The 21,168-nt window shown below is 39.7% G+C and overlaps 1 protein-coding gene across 1 annotated transcript in view; it reads right to left on the bottom strand.

Moving 5' to 3' along the window:
* The window catches only part of anks1b (ankyrin repeat and sterile alpha motif domain containing 1B), a gene marked incomplete in the record, with an annotated part of 204,431 nt that overhangs the window by 113,462 nt on the left and 69,801 nt on the right, over positions 1–21,168 (bottom strand). Inside the window, 6 exon segments of the mRNA XM_035674093.1 lie at positions 423–610; positions 1,280–1,402; positions 4,296–4,397; positions 6,527–6,602; positions 14,726–14,869; positions 17,353–17,505. Of these exon segments, the coding sequence (XP_035529986.1) occupies positions 423–610; positions 1,280–1,402; positions 4,296–4,397; positions 6,527–6,602; positions 14,726–14,869; positions 17,353–17,505 (786 nt within the window).

Here is a 21,168-nt window from a genome sequence, read left to right as displayed (position 1 = left end):
CAAAGATATACTACAATGATATAACACATAGAGAGAGAGAGGCTAAAACCATTAATTGTTAGACATCAGTGTCGTAGCGTGTGTGTGAATGGGTCAATGGGAGGCAAACTGTAAAGAGCTTCGGACAAAAGCGTTTGTATAAATGCAGTCCATTTACCATATTTAATAAACATCCTGAATGCCCCAGTACAAACTATCTCTACATCACTAATATATAAACAGCCACCAACATGATATTACTGTTGCTGGATCCAATTTAGCAAGTCGAGTTGTCACTTCTTAACTCAGAAGTAGGAGTTCACAAGAAGCCCTTTGAAGACAGGAGGAGACCCAGGACCAGGAATAATACACCATGTCTCATTTCTCCAACACACCAATCTTCTTCAAATGTACCCACCCTGTGTCATAACTGAGCACTGTACCTTGCTGACTCGAGTCAGAGTGCCGTTGGGTCGATCTGGGCGCTCCTCATCAGAGAGCCGCCCGCTGCCAAAGCTGTCCATGGAGTGGGAGGAGATGGTGTGGCAGAGCTCCTCGAAGGAGTAGTCCCTGTCTCTGCACTTTTTGATCTCATGGAGCAGTTTGGACAGCTCACTTGTCACAGCATCGTCTGGGGAGAGGGGAAAGAGAGAGGGTGAAAAGTAAGAAATACATCCAAAGTTCCTTAAAGCATCGGTATGAATCCAGTCTCTATGACTGCTGGTACAAAAGTGTGACTGCACCACCAAAACAGACTGTACACTACAAAATAAACAGAACTAATGGTTGCAAACACCTCCCCTGTCTCGCCTCTGCATTGCTGATGTATTCAAAGCCGCTTTCAAGCACATTCTGAGGAGCAAACTGTGCTAATCACTTTCTCTCGCCCCCCGCCTTCCAAGAGTATCTGAGGTAATTATGGTATCTGCTGACAGTCAATGAGAGAGGAGAGTGGATCAGCAGGAGCTCAGCTTGTTGCAATGTCATATTCATAACACAGGGGGCAGCGCTGGACAGGGAAAATGTATGGCTGCTCACATATGGTAGTAACTGTTTTTCCCCACTAAAAGGAGCTGCTCTCCATGGATAGATATACAGTGTAGTGCATTGTTTGTCCACATAGTAAAAATAAATAATTCGGATTAAGTTTTGGGTATATTTTTAAGACAAAAACACATAAATGCCCAAATATCTACTTAAAATATAAACAATAAAATAATCTTTTAGTGCCCTGAAACTCAGTGTAAACTCAATTATTGTATTGTGGTTGTAACATCACTGTATGTGTGTGTTTACTCACTCTTGTGTCTAAGGGAGGGGGAAGCAGAGGGCGAGGGAACAGAAGTTCGAGGTGCAGGGATGGGACACTTGCGAACAGGCTCCTCCACGATGCTTCTCCTCTCAATCTCGTCCATCATATACTCTACAGAGACATGGAGAAAAGGGGAGAGAAGATGGATGTTGAGACAAGATAAGAGACAAGAAAAATGGGGGAAAAGTGAAAATATGTTGGGAAGAAAGAAGACAAAGACACACAGGCCACAAGGAGAATGTGATGGTGGGGACGAATGGGGGATGAAGAGCATTTCAGAGGCATTTTACTGGATCAATATAATAGCACGGCCATCAGCACGGTAAACAGCTTGTGCTGCATTCAATTCGCACTTTTCCACAAACCACAAATTCACTTCACAGCTTCTGCTAATAGAGCACTCTGCTATTCATAGAAGCAAAAGAAAAGGATGATGTGGGAAAAGAAAAAAAGAGAAAAGATAGGAGGGAGGAGGAAGAGGAGGAAAGAGAGCAGGTTCAGGTGTGGGGGCAGAAAATAAGTTGAAGATTGGATAATAAACTTGCTTAACGGAGGCATTAGAAGCAGAAAACACACAAGCACACTTAAACGGTGAAATCATGTGGCAGATTCCCTGCAGAGTCTTAATGAGGAACCCTATTAATGTCAGGAAAATGTGTGTGTGTTTCTACTACTATGAATCTTGGCATTCAGCTCAATAATTATGATACACAACCATATTTGCATACAGTTATAGAGTATGGGAATGTGCCTCAGAGTCGGAAAGATTCAAATGTTTTTGACAGTTTTATTCCCCTGTACTCATACTTCAGTAGATTCTTCATAAACAGCAGAAGACGTACAGCCTGGTGTCTAAGTGTTACAGCTAAACTACTGCACTGCAATGTAGTACACAACCAGTGGCTGCTGGGCAGTATAAAAGTGAACTGTTAATGAATTCGAACAGTAGGATGAGTCATGCTCTGTAAATCAAATGAGAATTTATTCATAATTAGGTGGCTGTGGCAACCAGGAAGCCCCTCAGCTGCTACAATTGAGTAAATGACAGGTCTTTTGCTCTTTGTGTGTGTGTGTGTGTTCTTTTCCATCTCCTCTCCAACAGGAAATGGCATGCAGCTGATCTTTTTACTAAGTCACAGCTGTGTCCTTTTTCTCCCTCTCTCTCTCTCTCTCTCTCTCTCTCTTTCTCTCTTTCTTCCTCACTCTCACAAACACATTCAGTCTCCTATTTATGCCAAAGTCCAAATCACTCCGTTTCCAGCGCTGGTTTACTGAGATTAGATTTCGATGGCTGCTATTCCTGATCATTATCTACTATCACTTGGATTTTTGACATTTAAAAAGCTACAAGTGGTCTATTCATGTCTGTTCTGGGCATCTTATAGTTTTTTATAGCTTTTTGTTTCCTAAGTGTAGTGTTTGAATAAATATTTACAAATATTCAAATTCACAAAAAAAGTATAACACGATATTTTTTATTTATCATTTTGAAATTTGAAAATGTTCAAGTGAAAAAGACATTCAACCTATTCAAACCCACTGACACAGTGGTCAGTAAGTACAAACCCACCAAACTTACTTTAAATTCTAGTGGTTTCCAAAGACACAAAATGTGTCAAGATAAATGTACAAAATAGTATGCAAGACATGTAGAGTGTTTCCATTTGGAGGATTTTGTATAAATCATAAAGCTTCAATAAAATATATTGTATGTGATACAAACAGTGTGGGCCAAGATGGTTTTTCATAACTTAAAGCAACGATAATAGAACCAGCTATAAACAAAACATTGATACATTATCACTTTATAAAATTGTTGTGGCTAACGTATTAGAAAACTGTTTAGACATTACACATCGAGCAGACAGGTGTTTTTGGCCACCTGATGAATTTAAGTTCAATATTCACTCTCCTTTTAATTCTGTTTTTCTATGCCATCCTGAGAACAATGTCTGGCTCTTTAGCTGCTAAATGCTCCACTATGTTCACAAGCTAGTTTCTAACCTTGTCTATCCACTGTGAGGTAGAATACAGTGGGTTCTTAGAGCTTTCTTGCTGAAAACAGCTGCTAATTGTAAAAACCAAAACAAAGAGCTGACAGGTGCTAAAATGCTCCATAGAACAGAGAGGACCTGCAGAATCAATTAGGTGATTCTTCACCGCAAGCAACTACTTTCACACACACATTGTTGATTGATCCATTGTTACAATATTATAATAACATTGATTAGCTGCTTAAGGGGAAATAGGAAATAGGAAACTTCGAGTTAAAGGGTTAAAACATAGGTTATGTGCAGATGGTTTCCAATTATTATTTTCCATTTGTCAGATATATCTGATTCTCTGAGCACTAAGCATGTATTGAGTAATTGGAATCCCCAATTACAACTTGATTGCCCTGCGTGTTGCATCACTGTCTTCCCAGGTTTAATGTCAGCTTTACGTCTGTTATTTTCTAGCTGTGGCCAGTTTGTAACATTTATGGGATTCGGTCTGTGTTCCCTTTTCTATCTTTGCCTCGTAGTTAAGACCAACTCAGTGTTAATTTAGGCTCCGACATGTTCTCCTCATCCCTCTATCCCTCCATTTGTGTCTGCCTTTATCTCAGTCTCTTTAAATCATCTTTAATTATGTGCCTTACATACACCCACAGATTACACAAGGACAGATAGTGAAAGCCTCCAAGCCACAGATTACAGAGTTCATACTGAGCCTCATAATCACCTCAGGACAACACTGTCTTTAGAAGGTGTAATCTGGAGAATCTGTGGGTCTCTGGGGACTGCGGAGCAAACTCACACTAACAATCACTGGTCACACACAAAACACACTGGTGTCACTGCATCGAGGTTAGGAGGAGGTGAACTGCTGCACATTGCTCTTTTAATCTCCGTTATGTTGTACTACGTTTGCTGTACATGCGATTTTTATTTTTTGCTCCTGCAATGACCCAATTTCTCAAGTGAAATTCATCTAAATCTCTGTGTGTGTGAGTGTGTCTTACCTTGGATAAGAGCAGTGATCTGCTGGGATTTCGGCGCAGGATGTTCTCTCAGGATCTCCAGAGCTGTTCTCCCCTGACTGTCCCTCAGATTGGTTTCAATCCCTGAGACAGAAGCATACACACACACACAGAAAAACACAATGTAAGTATTGAAGTATCAACAGCACGGCAAAGGTCAAACCTCAACAGCCATGACATTGTCTAACAAGACAAACCTACTCATACCTGCTCAAAAACACACTGAACTTAAGACACAATCATACAAGACACGTGTACATGCACAGACGGAGGCACAGATCTGCTGACACACCCACTCGGACACAAAACTCCAGTCAGCAAAAGATGAATGAGCTGCAGTCCCCAGAAGATGAACGTAGGAATTTAATAATTTACAATGACTCTTGACAAACAGCAAACATGCTTTTCATCAAGTTTTTAAACCTGGGTTTCCCCTGGACGAAGGGGAACACACTCACTCATTCACATAAACCTGTCTGCTTTTACTATCGATAGACACACTAACAAACTCAAGAGTGTGCAGGAAAAATACATATACAAATCTTTCTTCCACTGTAAGCCCTCGTTTACCTGATGTTTAGCCTGTGCTTATGGATCCAATTCAACATGAAAAATAAACGTCACACCAGTCACTCTGCTGGGCACCATAAGATATTTAGAAAGAAAAATGAATACAAATTGAGAGAAAGTGCCAGTTTTCTCTTTCTTCTTTCTTCGTTTTACTGCTTTTCTCTTGCTTTTTATTTAATAGAAATGACACAATTTTTTTTTGTTTTGTGCAATTATTGCAAACAACAAAATAAACTGAATGAATAATGAACGTTTATGCTTAATGTTTATAGGAACGGATCGACATTTTAGAAGATGTATGAAAAGTATAAAGTATTAAGCTACCACTAGCAGCTGGTTAGCTAAACAAAGACTGGAGAACGGGGGGGACACAGCTAGCCGGGCTCTGTCTAAAGGTAACGACACCCACCTAACAGCACCAATAAAGCTAACTAATTTCTAGTTACTGGTCCCACCCGAGAAATAGGCCGGCACTTAAGCCCCAAGGCTTTCAGTCTTTTTGCTAGGCTAAGCTAAATGGCTGTAGCTTCCTATTTTCCGGACAAGCGTAAAACAGCGGTATCAATCTTCTCATCCAACTCTTGGTAAAAAAGCTAATTTCCAAAATTGTCAAACTATTCCTTTATGCAAACACAGAAGATATTTCTTATAAATGCTATGGATTGATTAATGAATTACAGTTACTAAGCTTAAATGTCAAATGATTAATTCCCATGACAATTAACTTCCATAACATCATCTACTGATGAAAACTGTGTGATATGGTTGAAAGGCTTTCATTCGGGATTGATTTGACACAACTACTATTTCCGAGGTCAGGAAGGAACTCTGATGAATAATAAATAACGTGGTTAAAAAAAGAGCTCCAATTCTCACCAGTAAATCCCAAACATGCCAAACATATCTCTGATGCAGTGACTTTCATATTTAAACATCCTCAGCTGTTTCCCTGCATAGTTCAGGACTGAGAATGAAAGGCTGCCCACAATGCATCTCTGCAACAACGCCGCACACACAAACACACGACGTTTGAAGGGTTGTGTTGGGTTAAAGTTCAGTGAATCAGGCCTGCGCAGCATCGTGTTGATCAAGGATGTTAATAAAATCGGGGCCAAAAGAACATGGCCACCCACAGGAAGTCCTGCAGGAAACAGGAAGTGCTAAAGGAAAGTGGGTGGGGGGTTGGCAGTGGTATGAAAGGACAACGGTGTCCATACTCAATCTGCTCTAAATATTGTGAGTGTACAATTTTTGTTTCTTTTACATGTTTTAATAATAGTAATAATCTTTATTTGTATAGCCCACACAGTTTCAAAGTGCTACATAACATGATACAAAGCACCATAACCTTTGACCCCATTATAAAGTCAAGTGACATCAAATTGAGACGCCACATATCATATCCTGTGGAACTTTCAGCACCTTGATACAACTGAACAAAATGGCCAAAACAATAACGAAGCTGAGAGTCCAGGTTTTTAAAACAGCAGACAGATGCCTGGAGTTCACCTGAGGACAAATTCAATCCACAATCTGGAGGGAAAAAAAAAAATCCAGCTGCAGGTTAAAATAAGAAGGGAAAACAAGGGAAGCAAACACAGTCACACGGTTTTTGTTTTTCCAGGATACATTTATAGACCCACCTGAGTGAAGCAGAAGGCGAACTACATCCATCTTCCCAAAGAGAGCTGCCTCATGGAGGGCACTGCCATTTTCGGTCTAAGAGAGAGACAAGGGAGAGTGTGTGTTAATATTCCAACGCTTGAACGATTGAAAACAGAGACAAAAATAGACATCAAAAACAGAAGTGGACTGGGAGCATAAAAAGAAAAAAAGGGCTCAAGGATTAAAAGGGAGCAAGGAGACAATATTTTGATTTGATACAATCTCTCTTTTTCTCTGGCAGTTTAGCAAAAGAGATTCAGCTAGATTAAAACAAAGTCACAATCCCTCGCCTGCAAACAGCGCGAGGCCACACCGATTTCAAACCATTACACAAGCACAGGGAGCCTGTGTGGAAACGTCCCAATTTCCCTCACCATACGCCAGCCTGTATCAGCCTCCAGTGCTTCTAATGGGGATATTACAGATGTGATGCAACACATGGAAACCAGCGAGGGGAGGGCGCTGGTAAGTGCTTCATCTTGGATCAGCGGTGATGAGAGAGACGATTACTCTGACAAGCCCACTTTTAATAGAGCAACACTCAGGAGCCACAAGAAGAAAAAGGAACAGCTGTTTAGCCACCAAGTGTAGAAAGGTTTATGTGATTAGGAGATATATTTTTAAATTATCCTGATTTCAAAAGTTTTTGTTTGTAGAAAAATTAAACCTATAGTCTGCCATGTAGTCCTTTGGCGACGCAAAGTCACACATTTTCAAATACTACACATAATGCCTTTTTGTTCTTAATTAGACATCAATTAACAAGAGTTTGTTTTAAATATGTTTTTCTTTCAGTCTTGTTTCTTTATTGTGTGTGATATGCCTTAGGTTTTGGACCACTAATGGGCAATTAGGAGCAATGTTTTTATGAGTGGGTCCCCGTTTTGTCTGCTCTTGTGGCTCCAATTGTGTTAGTTAGTTAGTTAGTTAATAATAGTTCTCTCCTCACATAGTCAGATTTTGATCATGAGTGATGAGGCTTTGCGGAACAATCGTCACTTTCTTCCCCCTGGACTAATCAGGTGGCCGCATTTGGAACGACATGTAAACAAGAATCCAAGATGTTTGCTCTCCTGTCAACATCAGGCAGCGAAGAGGAGAAAGTTACGGTCAAACCTTCTTCAAAAGTGCATAAATGGGATTATAAACAATCCTCTACACATCTCAAGTCCATAAAGAAAGAAAGTTAAAGTTTTGCTAAATGCTGCTGGGTACCAACTTTTAAGAACAATTCCATCATTTATTTAATATTTATCGTACAGTCAGAGTCAGATAAACATTGTTTTGCACACAGCGACATGTACGTAGACATTCATAACATAATAGAGCAGTTAGTCTGCAGACTTGAAGGAGGCACCACTATTGAAACATAATGACCATTGTGTTTTAATAATTGCATTAATAACGTGTAGAGGCCTTAAGATGGAAAATCATTCTATACAAATGATATCACTTTAGCTAAACAGTGTAATGGGAGCCTTCTGAAGCAAGTAATTATGACTATAATTAGGTTTGACTTATAAATTGATTTACATATATATGGATCAAACCACAAGCGTGAATAAAGAGGCGGCACAGTTTTGCCATTAGGGTAATAAAATACCCGCTCCTTTATTATTTAAAGGGCCAGAGACGAACACCATTCTTGTTGCACATGGTTACAGTATTTTATATTTTACAAGGTGTAGAAGCTGATAGTGTATTTTAACTTAACTGGTTTTCAGTGTAAATATATAATTTATTTATACCCCTGTAATCTGTTGCTGAATTCTTATGTTACAGGCAGGTTAAATTGAAGAAGAGCTTGACCCACTATTTCCCCCAGACTGTGTTTCACTCCACCAACAGACGCAACATGATGGTTTTTGTAGAGTTTTTGTTGTCTGCAGGTAGGTTGATATACAGGCTACCTCATCCATCAGGCACAGAAGTGACTCTGAAAGTGACAGTAAAAGGACCCCAGCTACAACAGCTGGTCTGAAAAGACCAACTTCAGGACCCTTGATCTATACTACAGAGGACACAAGGACACTTTATAGTGCAGAACTGATATTAAACATGCTTTTATGTGACTCTCTCGGTACAATCTGATTTCCTGGATTATAGGTGCAACTGAGGAACCAACACTGGCTATAGCAAGCCAGTGTTGGTTCCTCAGTTGAACCTATAACAGTTGATATTACCTAAACCTAAAAGTGATATCTGTTTGTCAAGACATTGTTTATCTTGTGTCTAAGGGCCGGAGGTAGACACCTACCTTGGTCTGACTGCTTCCCAGTGTTGGGTAGCATTTGATTAATTTCAGCCATCTTGGGAGTGTGCTTTTTCTTTCCTTCCTCTGAGTACACAGTGGCTGTTGAAAATCTTGATGTATAACTCAGTGTTTTGTATTTAAAGGTTAAAAGTTTAGTGTATTTTCTATCCATTTGCCATATTTCATGATCTTAAATCACATTTAAGTATCCTAATGCATCTTTGCCTCACGTTTTTAGGTATCAATGTCAGTTTAAGTGATTGTTGTTGTTTGTTTGTTGTTTGAATATATATGAAGTTACAAGTAAAAACCAGCATTTTTTTTCTTTTTTATATAAATGTATGGATTGTGACAAAAAAACTGCTGGATATTTTGCAGAGAACTTTTAACACGATGTTCATAAGGGTGTTGTCTATAAAAAAACACAATTAAAAAGTAGTGCATAGGAGTGGGAACAAAAATCACTTTCTAAATACTTTTTCTTACTTCAATTTACGGCCTATTCTGCCTTTCATACAGTTGCTGCTCTAAAGCTTTGTGGGACATTATGTTTCTTTATTGTCTCTATTATATACTGAACACACTACCTTGTACACCTTGCTTGAAGCTAAAATATGCATCAGGGACACTAAAGACTTGAATAACACACACTAACGCATACATTCAACCATGATTTAAAAAAATCTCTCTCTCTCTCTCACACGCAGCAACATACATATGCTGAATCCGTCGCATCCTTCACGGTTGGCTTCCCTGCAACACAGATGAAAACCTGGACTGAACCAAACTCCCCGCCTTAATGAAGACAAATTATGTGGACGACAGCCAGGTCTGCTGATACGCGGCTGGGAAATTCAACTCAACACGACACTGCACCAGATCAACATGCTCGTCCTCTGCAGGGAATACTAAACTTACTGTAGCTGTTCTGCTTCCCTTTGCAATAAAACTGTCAATCGAACAATACGCCAAACTGCAGCCACTCCTACAGTATGTCCTCAAATAGGTCAAAGGTCAATTGTCTAGTTTTCTTGGGAGAATATTATAGGTGTAAATCCCAAGTGAAAACAGATCATCAGAGCTTCACTGATTCCATCAAACTCTGGGCGTTTAGCCTGAGGAGACAATCTTTTACCCACAAGCAAGTGGGAGGAGGTAGGAGCGCAGGAAATGATCCACCCCCTTTTCCTCATACACACACACCGCTTGCCCTCCTAACCCCCTCCCTCTGTGGTCATCTCTATACCACTTCCCGTCCCATTTCCCATGGCGATCACGCAGTGATGTCATGAGGAAACGAGGACCGCGATTCTCACTCTCTAAGTGTTTCCGGGAATTGAAAGGCGGATGACTTTCTGTTTCAGGGCTGCTGGCAGAAATGTTGCCGTTGCTGCTGAAGTTGGGATGCAGGGATGAATGTAAATGCTCAAGTCCAATCTAGTGTGTTTATGTGTTTATGTTGTGAGTTTATAATAAACTTTTGCTCCTTGTGTTTGTATCCTTCCATGCTCTGCAGCAGGTTTTTCCATAGGGTTTCCCCTTCATTATTATGAAACAGCAGAGAGGGAAATAAAAAGAATAAAATATATAAATATATAATTATATATCATAGAAGTGAAAATGATGAGATATGTTGACAGGCTTGCTTACTATAATATTTATTCATTCACACTCAGACAGACCTATATGGCTTGACTCCAATTACTGACCTGTACTATCGCTCTCTCTCTCTCTCTCTCTCTCTTTTTCTCCCTTTCCCATCGTGACAATTTACAAGGTGGCCATATGTGAGTTGCCCACAGCATCCACCCTTTACTGTCAACAGTAAAGCTCCAACACTGCAGCCTTACCTCAGAGGAAGAGAGAGCGATGTATAGAAAAAGAGACAGTGAAAAAGAGAGGAGGGAAATGGGAAAAAGAGGACAAATCGAAGACTGCTGTGTTTATCCAAAAGTCCAAAGAGAGAAGAAGACTTTGGTATATTGATGTCCAATCTGCATTTTGCCTCATTCATATGAGAATTATGTCTCTCTTCAGGGAAACCATTAGAGCTGCCTGTTTATATACTGTAGCTAATGGTAATATAGCTGAACATTAACTGCACATAGAGATCTTTGATTTTTCTGAAACCAGGATATAAGGTGTACATGTTCAACACATAACAGGGATATATCAAAAACTCGACCATAACCTCGTTATTGAAGCCAGGGGAGATGGCGTGCATTATCTCACTCAAATTGACCAATAGGTTTAACCCACCCAGAGGGCAATTTTGTTGGCCAGGTGTGCAATAGATTCATGTTAGACCTTACTGTGTCTCTAATGGAGAAAATAGGGAAAGATGGTGCTGTCGCTGTGCATTATTTTCAGCCAAAAGGAGATGGAGCAGTACAAGAGTCAAGGGTAAATTGCAGAAAAGATTTGAGGTATGAAAGGCTTGCAGTGCTCATCATCACTAGCTAGAGAGACACAAAGAGGGAGAGAGAGAGAGAGAGAGAGAGAGAGAGAGTGAGATTTGTAGCAGTGTGTATAGAGAGGACGAGGCAAATCAAAGGCGTGTAGTGTTCATCTTCACTAGACACATGAAGCCCGAGGCCAAATCCCTGCAGAGAAACACAGCCCTCCTCTTCAGATCAGAGCATGCATGCACACATACACACCCAGCCTGCAACAAGGACAGAAGGCAGAGAAGATGGGCGAAATGCCGCTGAGTCATGCGCTTCCTCGCTGTGAGAGCACCAGAATGAAACCCATATCCAACAGGTCAAGTTGTTTCTATCTTTCCAGAGAGGAAATCCACACAAACACACATGTCCATACCCACCAAACTGGGCAAAAACTGCAGTTGAAATATGTTTGTGACAGATTTGACCATATTCTGGAAGGCAGGGGGCACGACGTGACACAAAGTGTTTTCTTGCAATCACAGACCCTACTCAGCATTAAGACATTTTACATGCTTCACATATTGCATATAAACTGTATTTACACTGCCGGGGGAAAGGGAAAATGTAGCATCTGTTACCCCATATGTCTTTGTAGCAAATGAACATTGAGTCAGATTAGATTTTGACAGTAGAAGTTAACTTATAGTCTCATATTCATCAATTGTCTATAATGTAACTATTAGGTTCAGAACTTTATAGGATTTCTTTATTCTGATGTGTGTTGAGCAAACTCTGATATTGATTGCTCCCTGCAGCTGCGGCTCCTCAGCATCTGAACTGTCTTGTTTCTTCATTCAGACTCAACAGCTTCTTGAGGCTTTGAGTCTAACTGAGCCCTGAAACCCTTGCAGCTGGTTTTCCTTCAATCCGTCATGATCACCTAACAGCACTGACTGGAGTAAAGAATAACAGTATGAAACAGGGACCCCCTACAGACATTCAAGTAATAATTTTGAAATCATAAGAAAGTACCCTGTAGATTCACAGATAACTCCAAGCACTGCTCATGTAACAAGGTTTGTGTTATTTATTGCATTGGAGGACACATATGACTCCTGGAGGTTTGTTTACTATAAATATGTAGTTTCAGCTGCTCACATTTGATAAATATAACAAAACTGTGCTCAAAGTGCAAATAAATGAGACAACAGTGCATACTGATGGCGGTGCTGGCGGCGTGGCTCTAGGGATGGCAGTCTTGGTCAGTCTGTCCACCACTTTTGTCCAGACTGACATATCTCAATTTTCATTCTGCTCAGAGGATGCATCCTAAAGCATTTGGGGATCCTTTCACTTACTCTTCAGCAACATCATCAGGTCAAATTAGAATTTTGGTTCATGACCAAATATCTTTAACGCTAATGACATTACCATCAGCCTCAGCTGTACTTACTCTAGTCCTAATTAGCAAATATTAGCAGACAAGCTAACTAAGATGGTAAACATTACACCTGCTTTAAATCAGCATGTTAGCATTGTCATTTTGATTATCTTAGAATGCCAACATTGGCATTTAACTCTAAGCACCACCACACATAACTGCTGCCTCACAGTTAAAGACTGAGTCTTGATTAAAGACTGAGTCTTGAAGGGTTTGTACTGGTGAAGCAAATACCAAAGATCCTTTTTGTGCTCAAAAACACAATATCATTAAAGTGAAGTGTGAAGTTATTATGAAATCAAATGTGAAATTATATAAACTGACTAACAACGATTGAATCAAATCAGATTTTTAATACAGAACAAACACTAGAGATTAAAATGCTTAGGAGTGAAATTGTGATTAGCCGTGACTGCAGTATCTGTGAAGACTGAGGATTAAATGAATAACCAACTTCAGCCTAGTGCAGATTGCACAACTTTTGCCACCATCTATAAGTCCCACACAATGTGTTAAGATCTGAGACCCAACTCCTTGAGTTGGCACAGAATATTTATAGTTGGAGAACCTAAGAGACAAGTTTGGGACAGAAAATTATATTATCCAATGAGAGCTCGAAAAGACACACACATTGATTTCTTGAGTGTTTTCATTAAACAGCAGCAACATAAAAACAGTCTGGGAATGGTACAATCATTTTGATCACATTATCAAAACAGTCTTAAGAGACTGATTAGTAGAGCAAAGGGCTGTTCTCCTTCACTTGACATTTAAGACAAGTGAGCAAAGTCAAATTGTTCAGTTTGCCAGAGAAAATTGTCTCAAGAGAAAGAAAACCATTTCGAAGAAAGCAGCAAAGCATAGCTGCATTTTGACAAGGCTTCACAAAAATAAATGGCCCAGAAAGGTTTGAGACAAAGCTGTGTTTGAACTGTCCAGAATACACAATAAGACAAAATGTAAATGAATGAAGACAAGAGCAGTCCAAACAGCATGACAGAAAGACTGTAAGCTACTCTGTATTTCTATTTCCTTGACTTAATATATATTGTGTATAAAGAGGCGGAGAGAGAAGATGGTGAACTCTCAGGACCTCACAGGAACACCCTGTCCTCTTCCTCCCTCCTCTTCTTCCTCCTGCTCCTGTTCTCTCAATCGTTTCTACCAATCAATTATTCATCCCTCTCCACCACCACACCATGGGAGGCACGCACTGCATATATAAGCTCTCTGCTACACACATGCACAAGAATGGAGGCAGACATACACACTTCAGAAGTAGAATCTGCCAAGCATTTATGCCTGTGGTGGATTATATACACAAAAAACAAAGCTGAACCCTCTTTCATTAAAATCACAAGACAGCAGCTTCTAAAATATTCACATACAGCAGAGATGAGAGGAGGAAGGAGATTCAGTCATAGAGATTGGAAAGATTTTCTTAGACAAAAAGGACAAAGAGATATCTTTCTCGTCACTTTCTCCACTCAAGCAGCATCAGATAACGCAAATAAAATGTCTAGTCCCACTTTATTACTCGATTCTGCCTTAAAACTTACATCTATACACCTAAAATTGTTTTACTTGTTTCTCTATCTGTAAATGTGTACATATGTAGCCTACCTTTAAAAGGGACATTTCACCACAAAATATAATATTACAAATGATTCCTTTTAGCTGGAATTCAATAATCTAGTGTTGTTGATGTTATAATCTGTACAACTCACAAGCATAGAGTTTACTGACAACATTAATAGTGATAATACATAAATCTTGATACGAGAACTTAATCTCAACTACTTCCTGTTAAGTACACACCTTCCAGCTGTCCATTTTAAAAAGAAACATCTGACTGTGGATTAGCGTGAGTAACCATGTAAACAGACATTACTTAATTAGAGTTTTTAAAATCAATTTTTTTCTCAAAAAGGAAGCTGGTTTGCCCTAAGCCAAAAAAGCTAATTTCAAAGCAATTATTACTTATATCATTATAATTTTTGTCCATAAGGATCCTATAATCTGTGCCAGAAATCTGTTAAATGCATGGGTGCCTATAAAGGACACCAACAGCTAAAGGTTGTACATTTTTTCTTACCACACAGTTGACGTCCATGCCGGCCTCGAGCAGGGTCTGGACGGTGCTGTGGTGTCCGTTGCGTGCGGCCAGGTGAAGCGGAGTGTGTTTGCGAGTGTGGCTGGTCATGAGGTTAGGGTGAGCGCTCACCAACATGCGCACCACCTGTCCACAAAAACACAGCCAGTCAGGGACAAAACAGCACATTTTGAAGAAACTGTGTAGTTTTTTAGTAGTAGTAGTAGTCAACTTTTTGTACCTTTTCTTAAAGAAAAAATAAAAATAAAAATCACAGTAGAAGAAAGTTTTTCAGAGAAAAGGCAAATGTTCATTGCCCCTGAGAATCAAAGAGAAGCAACGTTCAGAGAAATCAAGTAAAGCAGACACAGAAATAGTCTCCCAGTGTCACCATGACAGAAGCCTCACCAGTCCATTGGGCTTTTAATTTTTTCACTCAGCAGACTGAATTGTGTTGGATGAAAAGGACTATTTGAGTAAAGAGTTTGGTGTCTGTTTTTAGCCTTTACAAAACCAAAAATACAAGAGGAAAAATCTGCATTTACTTTGTTTTTTTTAACCAATCACAAATTGAAATATACTTTAGGGCTTTGCAGTGCAAGTCCTTCCATAAAAAGAAATGTCAATCAACTTGAGCGTAGTAGGAGGTCGTTTTGAGTTTTGTTAGTGGAGCTACCCTCCTGTTTGATCATGGATGGTGCTTTTAATAACTCATTCAACAACATATAGATCTCTTGAAAGCTTCCTCCTTTAATGTGTGTCTTTGTGTGTGTGTACTGCATGTGTGTATATAGTAAACTTTTGCCCTGTGTTAGTTACATCTCCATGCAGCAGTAGCTTCCACTGTAGGGATTTCCCTTCATTAGCATGCAGAGAGGGAGAGCGAGCGAGAAATACTGCTGCCTTTATAAATTATTCATTCACACTCAGACAAACCTGTATGGCTTGACTGCAATTATTCACTACTTTAGCAGAGAGAAATGTGTGATTACATTTGAACATCAGCAGGAATTTGTGGCATACACCTCTCAGTGTGAATGCGCACTTATGTGTGAGTGTACTTTGTCGCATTTTTGACAAAAGAGTGAAGTCGCATTTCTAAAAATGTATACCTGCCTCTCAGCCTGTCTAGCACCTTAAGTATATGGCAAAGTTTTCTTTTCATCATGCATCTACCATTTTTAAAATTATCAACAGCGACTCCCAGCTGATTCCCATGCACTGTGGTCCTTGTCACTGCCCACCCAACACCCACTCTTGTCCTGGGGAAGGTGCAGATTGAGTCACCAGCTGCCTCCTTTTACCTTGCAGCAAGGAGCTTCACCAGGACACATGCAGAGGTTCATATATGCCTCTCAAAGATCCCATCCTCCCAACGAGTATAAGTAAGGAACAAAAACATGACTCCTCACCAGCTTTCCTACCTGTCTACACTGTCAGTTTGCTTGATGGAGTCAAGTGACAAGCACTGCTAACTGTTTTTTTGGACTTGCAATTAAATTTTAATTTCAAATTAAATGTTCTAAGTGGTAAGTTGCCCTTGCAGCAACGTATAGCAGACGTTTGTAGGCCATTCTCATTAATTTCTAAGGCTTGAATCAATCCTCTGAAGCTCAAATCTGGAGATTTGAGATTCTGCCCTCTGGATATATCGAAAGGTCAGGGTAAGATATTCCTTTATCTCTCTTGCCTTCAAACTGTTAAATCCCAATGTAGCTGAGGAGGAGTCTTCCAGATAAAAACTGATGAGTTGCAAGTCAAGTGTGTAACATTTCAGAGGAGCCATTGCAGAAATTAAATATAATATTCATAGGTATGTTTTCATTAATGTACAATAGTGTAGAATCGTTGTATTTCCTTAGAATAAGAAGCTAATATCTACAGACGCCACAGTCGCCTTCCATCAAAGCCGCCATGTTTCAGTAGTCCAGAACGGACAAACCACTCGCTCTAGATGGGGCCCTTCCTGTTTTTCAAGGCCACCATGGTTCTCCTTCATGCTTGGGAGGGGAGGGTCAAGCGAGGGCGCTGCAATATGCAACTATACCGCTAGATAAATCCTACACACCGGTCCTTTAAGGCTGGTGATGGCGATGCTGTTTTAATTGATTAACTTAGCTGAAGGCTAGATGGACTCCAGGTTTAATGTTATGTTGTCACATTATACACATTGTATTTTATGTGAGCCTATGTTTTTATATAATATTTAGATCATATGTTTTATGTATCTTAAATTCAAGTCTTAATTAAGTTTCTTCTGGCTGCAAGACAAATTTAAGTTTAATCAGCAGTCTACTACCAACCCTAATAAATGCTTAATAAATGCTTCTGTACCATAAATATAGTCAAAATTGGTGACAATTGTGCACCTTTAATTTTTCAAAACTACCTTTATTAAGTTTATTACAGATCAAAACAGCATGCATCTGGTCTCATCTGGACTACTACAGATTAGGTCTTTTGTATTTTAGCAATATTAACACCATTAAAATGCAGAGAGGATTATTTTAAAAGTAGAGAAATTCAAACTGAAAACAGCACTCAACTCCTGGCCTTTGTAGTGTAAAATACACACAATATTAAACTAAACAATCTCTGTCATAAAACTGATATATGTCCTTTTCACTGACCTGCAGCCGTCCGTACAGCGCTGCCAGGTCCAGAGGCGTCTCCTGTTGGCTGTTTCTCATGGTGGGGTCGGTCAGCTCCTGAAGCAGCTCTGAAACCACTTCAGTGTGTCCGTACTGGGCTGCACAGTGAAGCGCTGTTTCCCTCTCATGGTTCTATGGTAGAATGAAGGGAAAGAAAGATCGACAGTGGGAAGGGTGAAGGGAAAAGGGATGAGAGAAGGGGTGGAAGTGGATGAAGATTTTATGGGATTGATAAAGAGTGGGCAGAAGGGCGATGAAGTGAGGAAAGCAAAGAGAGGGAAAAAACATGACAGAAGAAGAATGGAGGGATGCGGTGATCCAGCAAAGGTAAAGAAGAAAAGTAGGTGACGGATGCAATGAAAGAATTAGAAAAAGGAGATGGAAGAAGGTTTAACGAAATGATAGGATAAAAAGAGGAATATGGAGTTGGTGGCCATTAATAGCATAGAAAATAAGAAGGTGGTGATTTAGAAGTAGGGCAAGGTGAAAGGATTGAAATATAAGGGAAGAGAAGAAGAAGGAGGAGGAAAAAGCAGTTAGTTTCATTTATTCGGAATATTGACACAAGGTGAAATTCAAGATGGAAAGCTACAGTCTGTGCAGATACTTCTGCTACACATACAAAGGCATGTCTTGGTCAGTATATCATCCTGCATGTACAAATCCCAAAAGCGTGTCAGGTTTGTGAGAGCTGTCAGGGAAAATCTATAGCTTCCCATCTGTGAAATGGAAGCCATAGCAGAAAGCAAACCGTTTTCCACAAACCCTCTGTGCCTTTTTGGTCCAACACTTTACACTCACTGATTGAGCCTGTCAGGTTCCATTCAACTGGCCAATCAACATATTCAGCAGCAGTAATGTAATGTTGACTTTTTTGATTTCTGCCAGTTAACTATTAGCACTTACTACAATGTGTCTCCTTTTTAAAAAAAATGATTTCTTTAAATTAAGTTTCTCACAGTTACTGTCCAAACTGCTGATTAATTTGTTTAAATACCGTTCACTGATACCCTCCATTTACATTTACTCATGACAAAAAAGTCAAAAGTGAATGCATCTGAGACTGAAGATAGAGTGAGAAGAGTGAGACTTATCCTGGCCGTATGTGTTGCTTAGTGTAAATTAAGTGTATTCAATTATATCTGGAATTTGTCTGCATATGTCACAAGTGTAAATGAGGCCACAGTTACTGTATGTCTGACGTGTCTGTATGAGACACATTCATTTGCACATTTCTGTGAATGTATCTGTAAATACCTTTGTTTTTTTGCATTTCTCAACACATGTAAAAGGTAATAGTAAAAAAAAACTCAACATTAAGTAACATTGGGACAATCAAAACAAATCACTCCAAATTCAGGAACACTGAAGTGTCCGACATGACTCAGAGAAAAGTATATGTACTAAAAGGTTACTTTGAACTTGGGAGGCTTTCATGTTTAGAGGAACTACGTCCATTTTCTGGTTCTCCAGGGGCCCCTGTCAGGATAAGAACGTTGTTGGTGGTCCCTAGGGTCCTGCAGCTCTGGGTGAAAACAGGCCAGTAATGACTGGAAAACTGGGCAGAGGGACCCCCATGAAGGACAGAGAGACGTGATGGATAGCCATAACAGGAGAGAAGAAAGAAACGATAGACACAAGCGCACAAGTGGGTCCTAAAGGGATCAAATCTGTATATGTTCATATATACTTGAAAATAGAGGAAGGAAAGTTAAAAAAAAAAAAAGAGGGCTTGCGTGTGAGGCTGTGTTGTTGCTGGTGTTTGTCCAAGAGCAAAACCTACATTTTGCGTAAGGGCTGAAATTGAACACTATGGGATGTAACATTGTGAGGGGGAGAAAAAGGAGGTAGAGGATGAACAGAAAGCAAGGGGAGACAGTAAGATAAGGAGGTAGAGGAACTAAAGGAATCATGAAATGAATTGGCACTGATTATAAAGTTTCTATTTAAACATGAGCTCACCTCATCATGTAAGTTGAAAGTATTTTTCATCATGCTTCAAAATACAGATATGTCCTTGATATTTCCCACCTTCTCCTGCTATTACTTTATCAATTTCCCTCACATTTCCTGCCTCAAATGCACTCAAACTTCCATGATAAAATTCCAAACACCATGACCACACTCTGCTGCTCAGATGTCATCTCAAGCCTTTTCTTACTCACTTTCTCCCCAGAGCCCGGCTCTCCCTCCCTCACTCTCCTTCCTTTCATTTACCCCTGTGAGCGGTGAGTGAGTGAGATAAGAGATACTGTATGTATGAATAACTAGAGGGAGAGAGAGCCCCTATATGAAGACACACCAACACGTGATATAGCAGCAAAAACACCACAAACGTGCTGGAGAGCTTTCCTTCCTTCTCAGCCAATCAGATCCATCTGGTTTCCCCCTGGACCGCACACCCCTCCACTGATGGCAGAGTGGAACCTTCCAGAGCAGGTCTGATTGCAGGCCCACTGTACTGTAAGCACAATAATCATACACTCGTGCACACTGTAATTCACATTCATCACAGTTTACTGGTGTAATTGTTGGTCGCATTATGTTTAATAAACTCCATTTGCTCTGATCCTGTGTGGACATTCTACTATATTACTATTTTCCACTTTCCCCCAGGGTTCATTTAAGTTTCATTTTATCTAATCTACTGTATATACTGTCTTCTTCAGAGTGTTAGATACTCCTGCCAAGTCCCAAACCACCACAAATACAGTGCAATCAGCCACAGTTTGGTATTGACAGTATTTAGTGTGGAATAGCAATGCAATGTCTGGAGAATAGGACATCTATTAAAAGGTTAAATGCAACAGAACCTGGAAAAGGGACCCAACAGGTAATTTATTTTGACCATGTTACAATTACAGATTTATTTGCTGTTTCTTGGTGCTTACTCAACATAATACAACATTATAATATGAAGCATGGTGAATTACGCTGTGGTTACTGGCAGATAATATATGTAGCAGATTGATTTAGGACTGTGGATAAATCTTATACTCAGAAGTAGTTATTATTTTATTAGGTTATTGAAGAGTTTCAACTATAGATGAATACACATTTTGGGTTTCTGTTATAAATGATTAAACAGGCCAATTTTGATTCCTGTTTTTTACCACCTTGATTTACAAAACTGAACTTTTATGAAACATCTAAAAGGATGTTAAACAAAGCTTCAAAACATTTTGGCTTGTTACTCCTTAAAATCACGCAATACCTATTTGTAACCCGTCTAACTGGTTGCATATTTCGTCCCTCTATCTGAGCTTTCACACCAAACACACAAAGTTCAACACTGCACAGAGCAAGGCCATTCTTTCCAGTAGATAAGGCGTTCTACCAGACAGCTGGGTTAGCCATAGCAGCGCACACTCCCATGATTTTCCGCCCAGTTTGCAGCCAAAGCTTAACTAAATTGAATTTTGAATCCAAATACACTGACCTCCACAACACATGGACAATGGGATTCTGGCACAGATGGAGAGACAGCTATGAGGATGCAATGTGAAAAGTAACTTAACTCTATGCTTAGATTCCACCAGGCTGTGGTTAAAAAAAATACCAAGTCAGAAAATGTGTATTATTGTTTGTTATAATCCAATGTAGCATTCTACTTTGCTACTGGATAGGGTAACATGGTGCACTTCATTATGAAAACACTACCCGTTTCAAACAATGTGCTGCTGCCTGTTTGGAGTGAAACCACAATCAGATTAATGTATTTGAATAATTGGTGGCCTGAGGAGGTAAAATTATCCAGTAATTCAAAAGGGGAAAAAAAGGAAAGGAAACTAAAAC

This window comes from Morone saxatilis, unplaced genomic scaffold (assembly GCF_004916995.1).
Source record: "Morone saxatilis isolate NCDOM2014 unplaced genomic scaffold, NCSU_SB_2.0 Contig10, whole genome shotgun sequence".
NCBI classification, from domain to species: domain Eukaryota; kingdom Metazoa; phylum Chordata; class Actinopteri; family Moronidae; genus Morone; species Morone saxatilis.
Note: the sequence above shows the minus strand (reverse complement) of the source record. Positions and strands in the feature narration are given on the sequence as shown.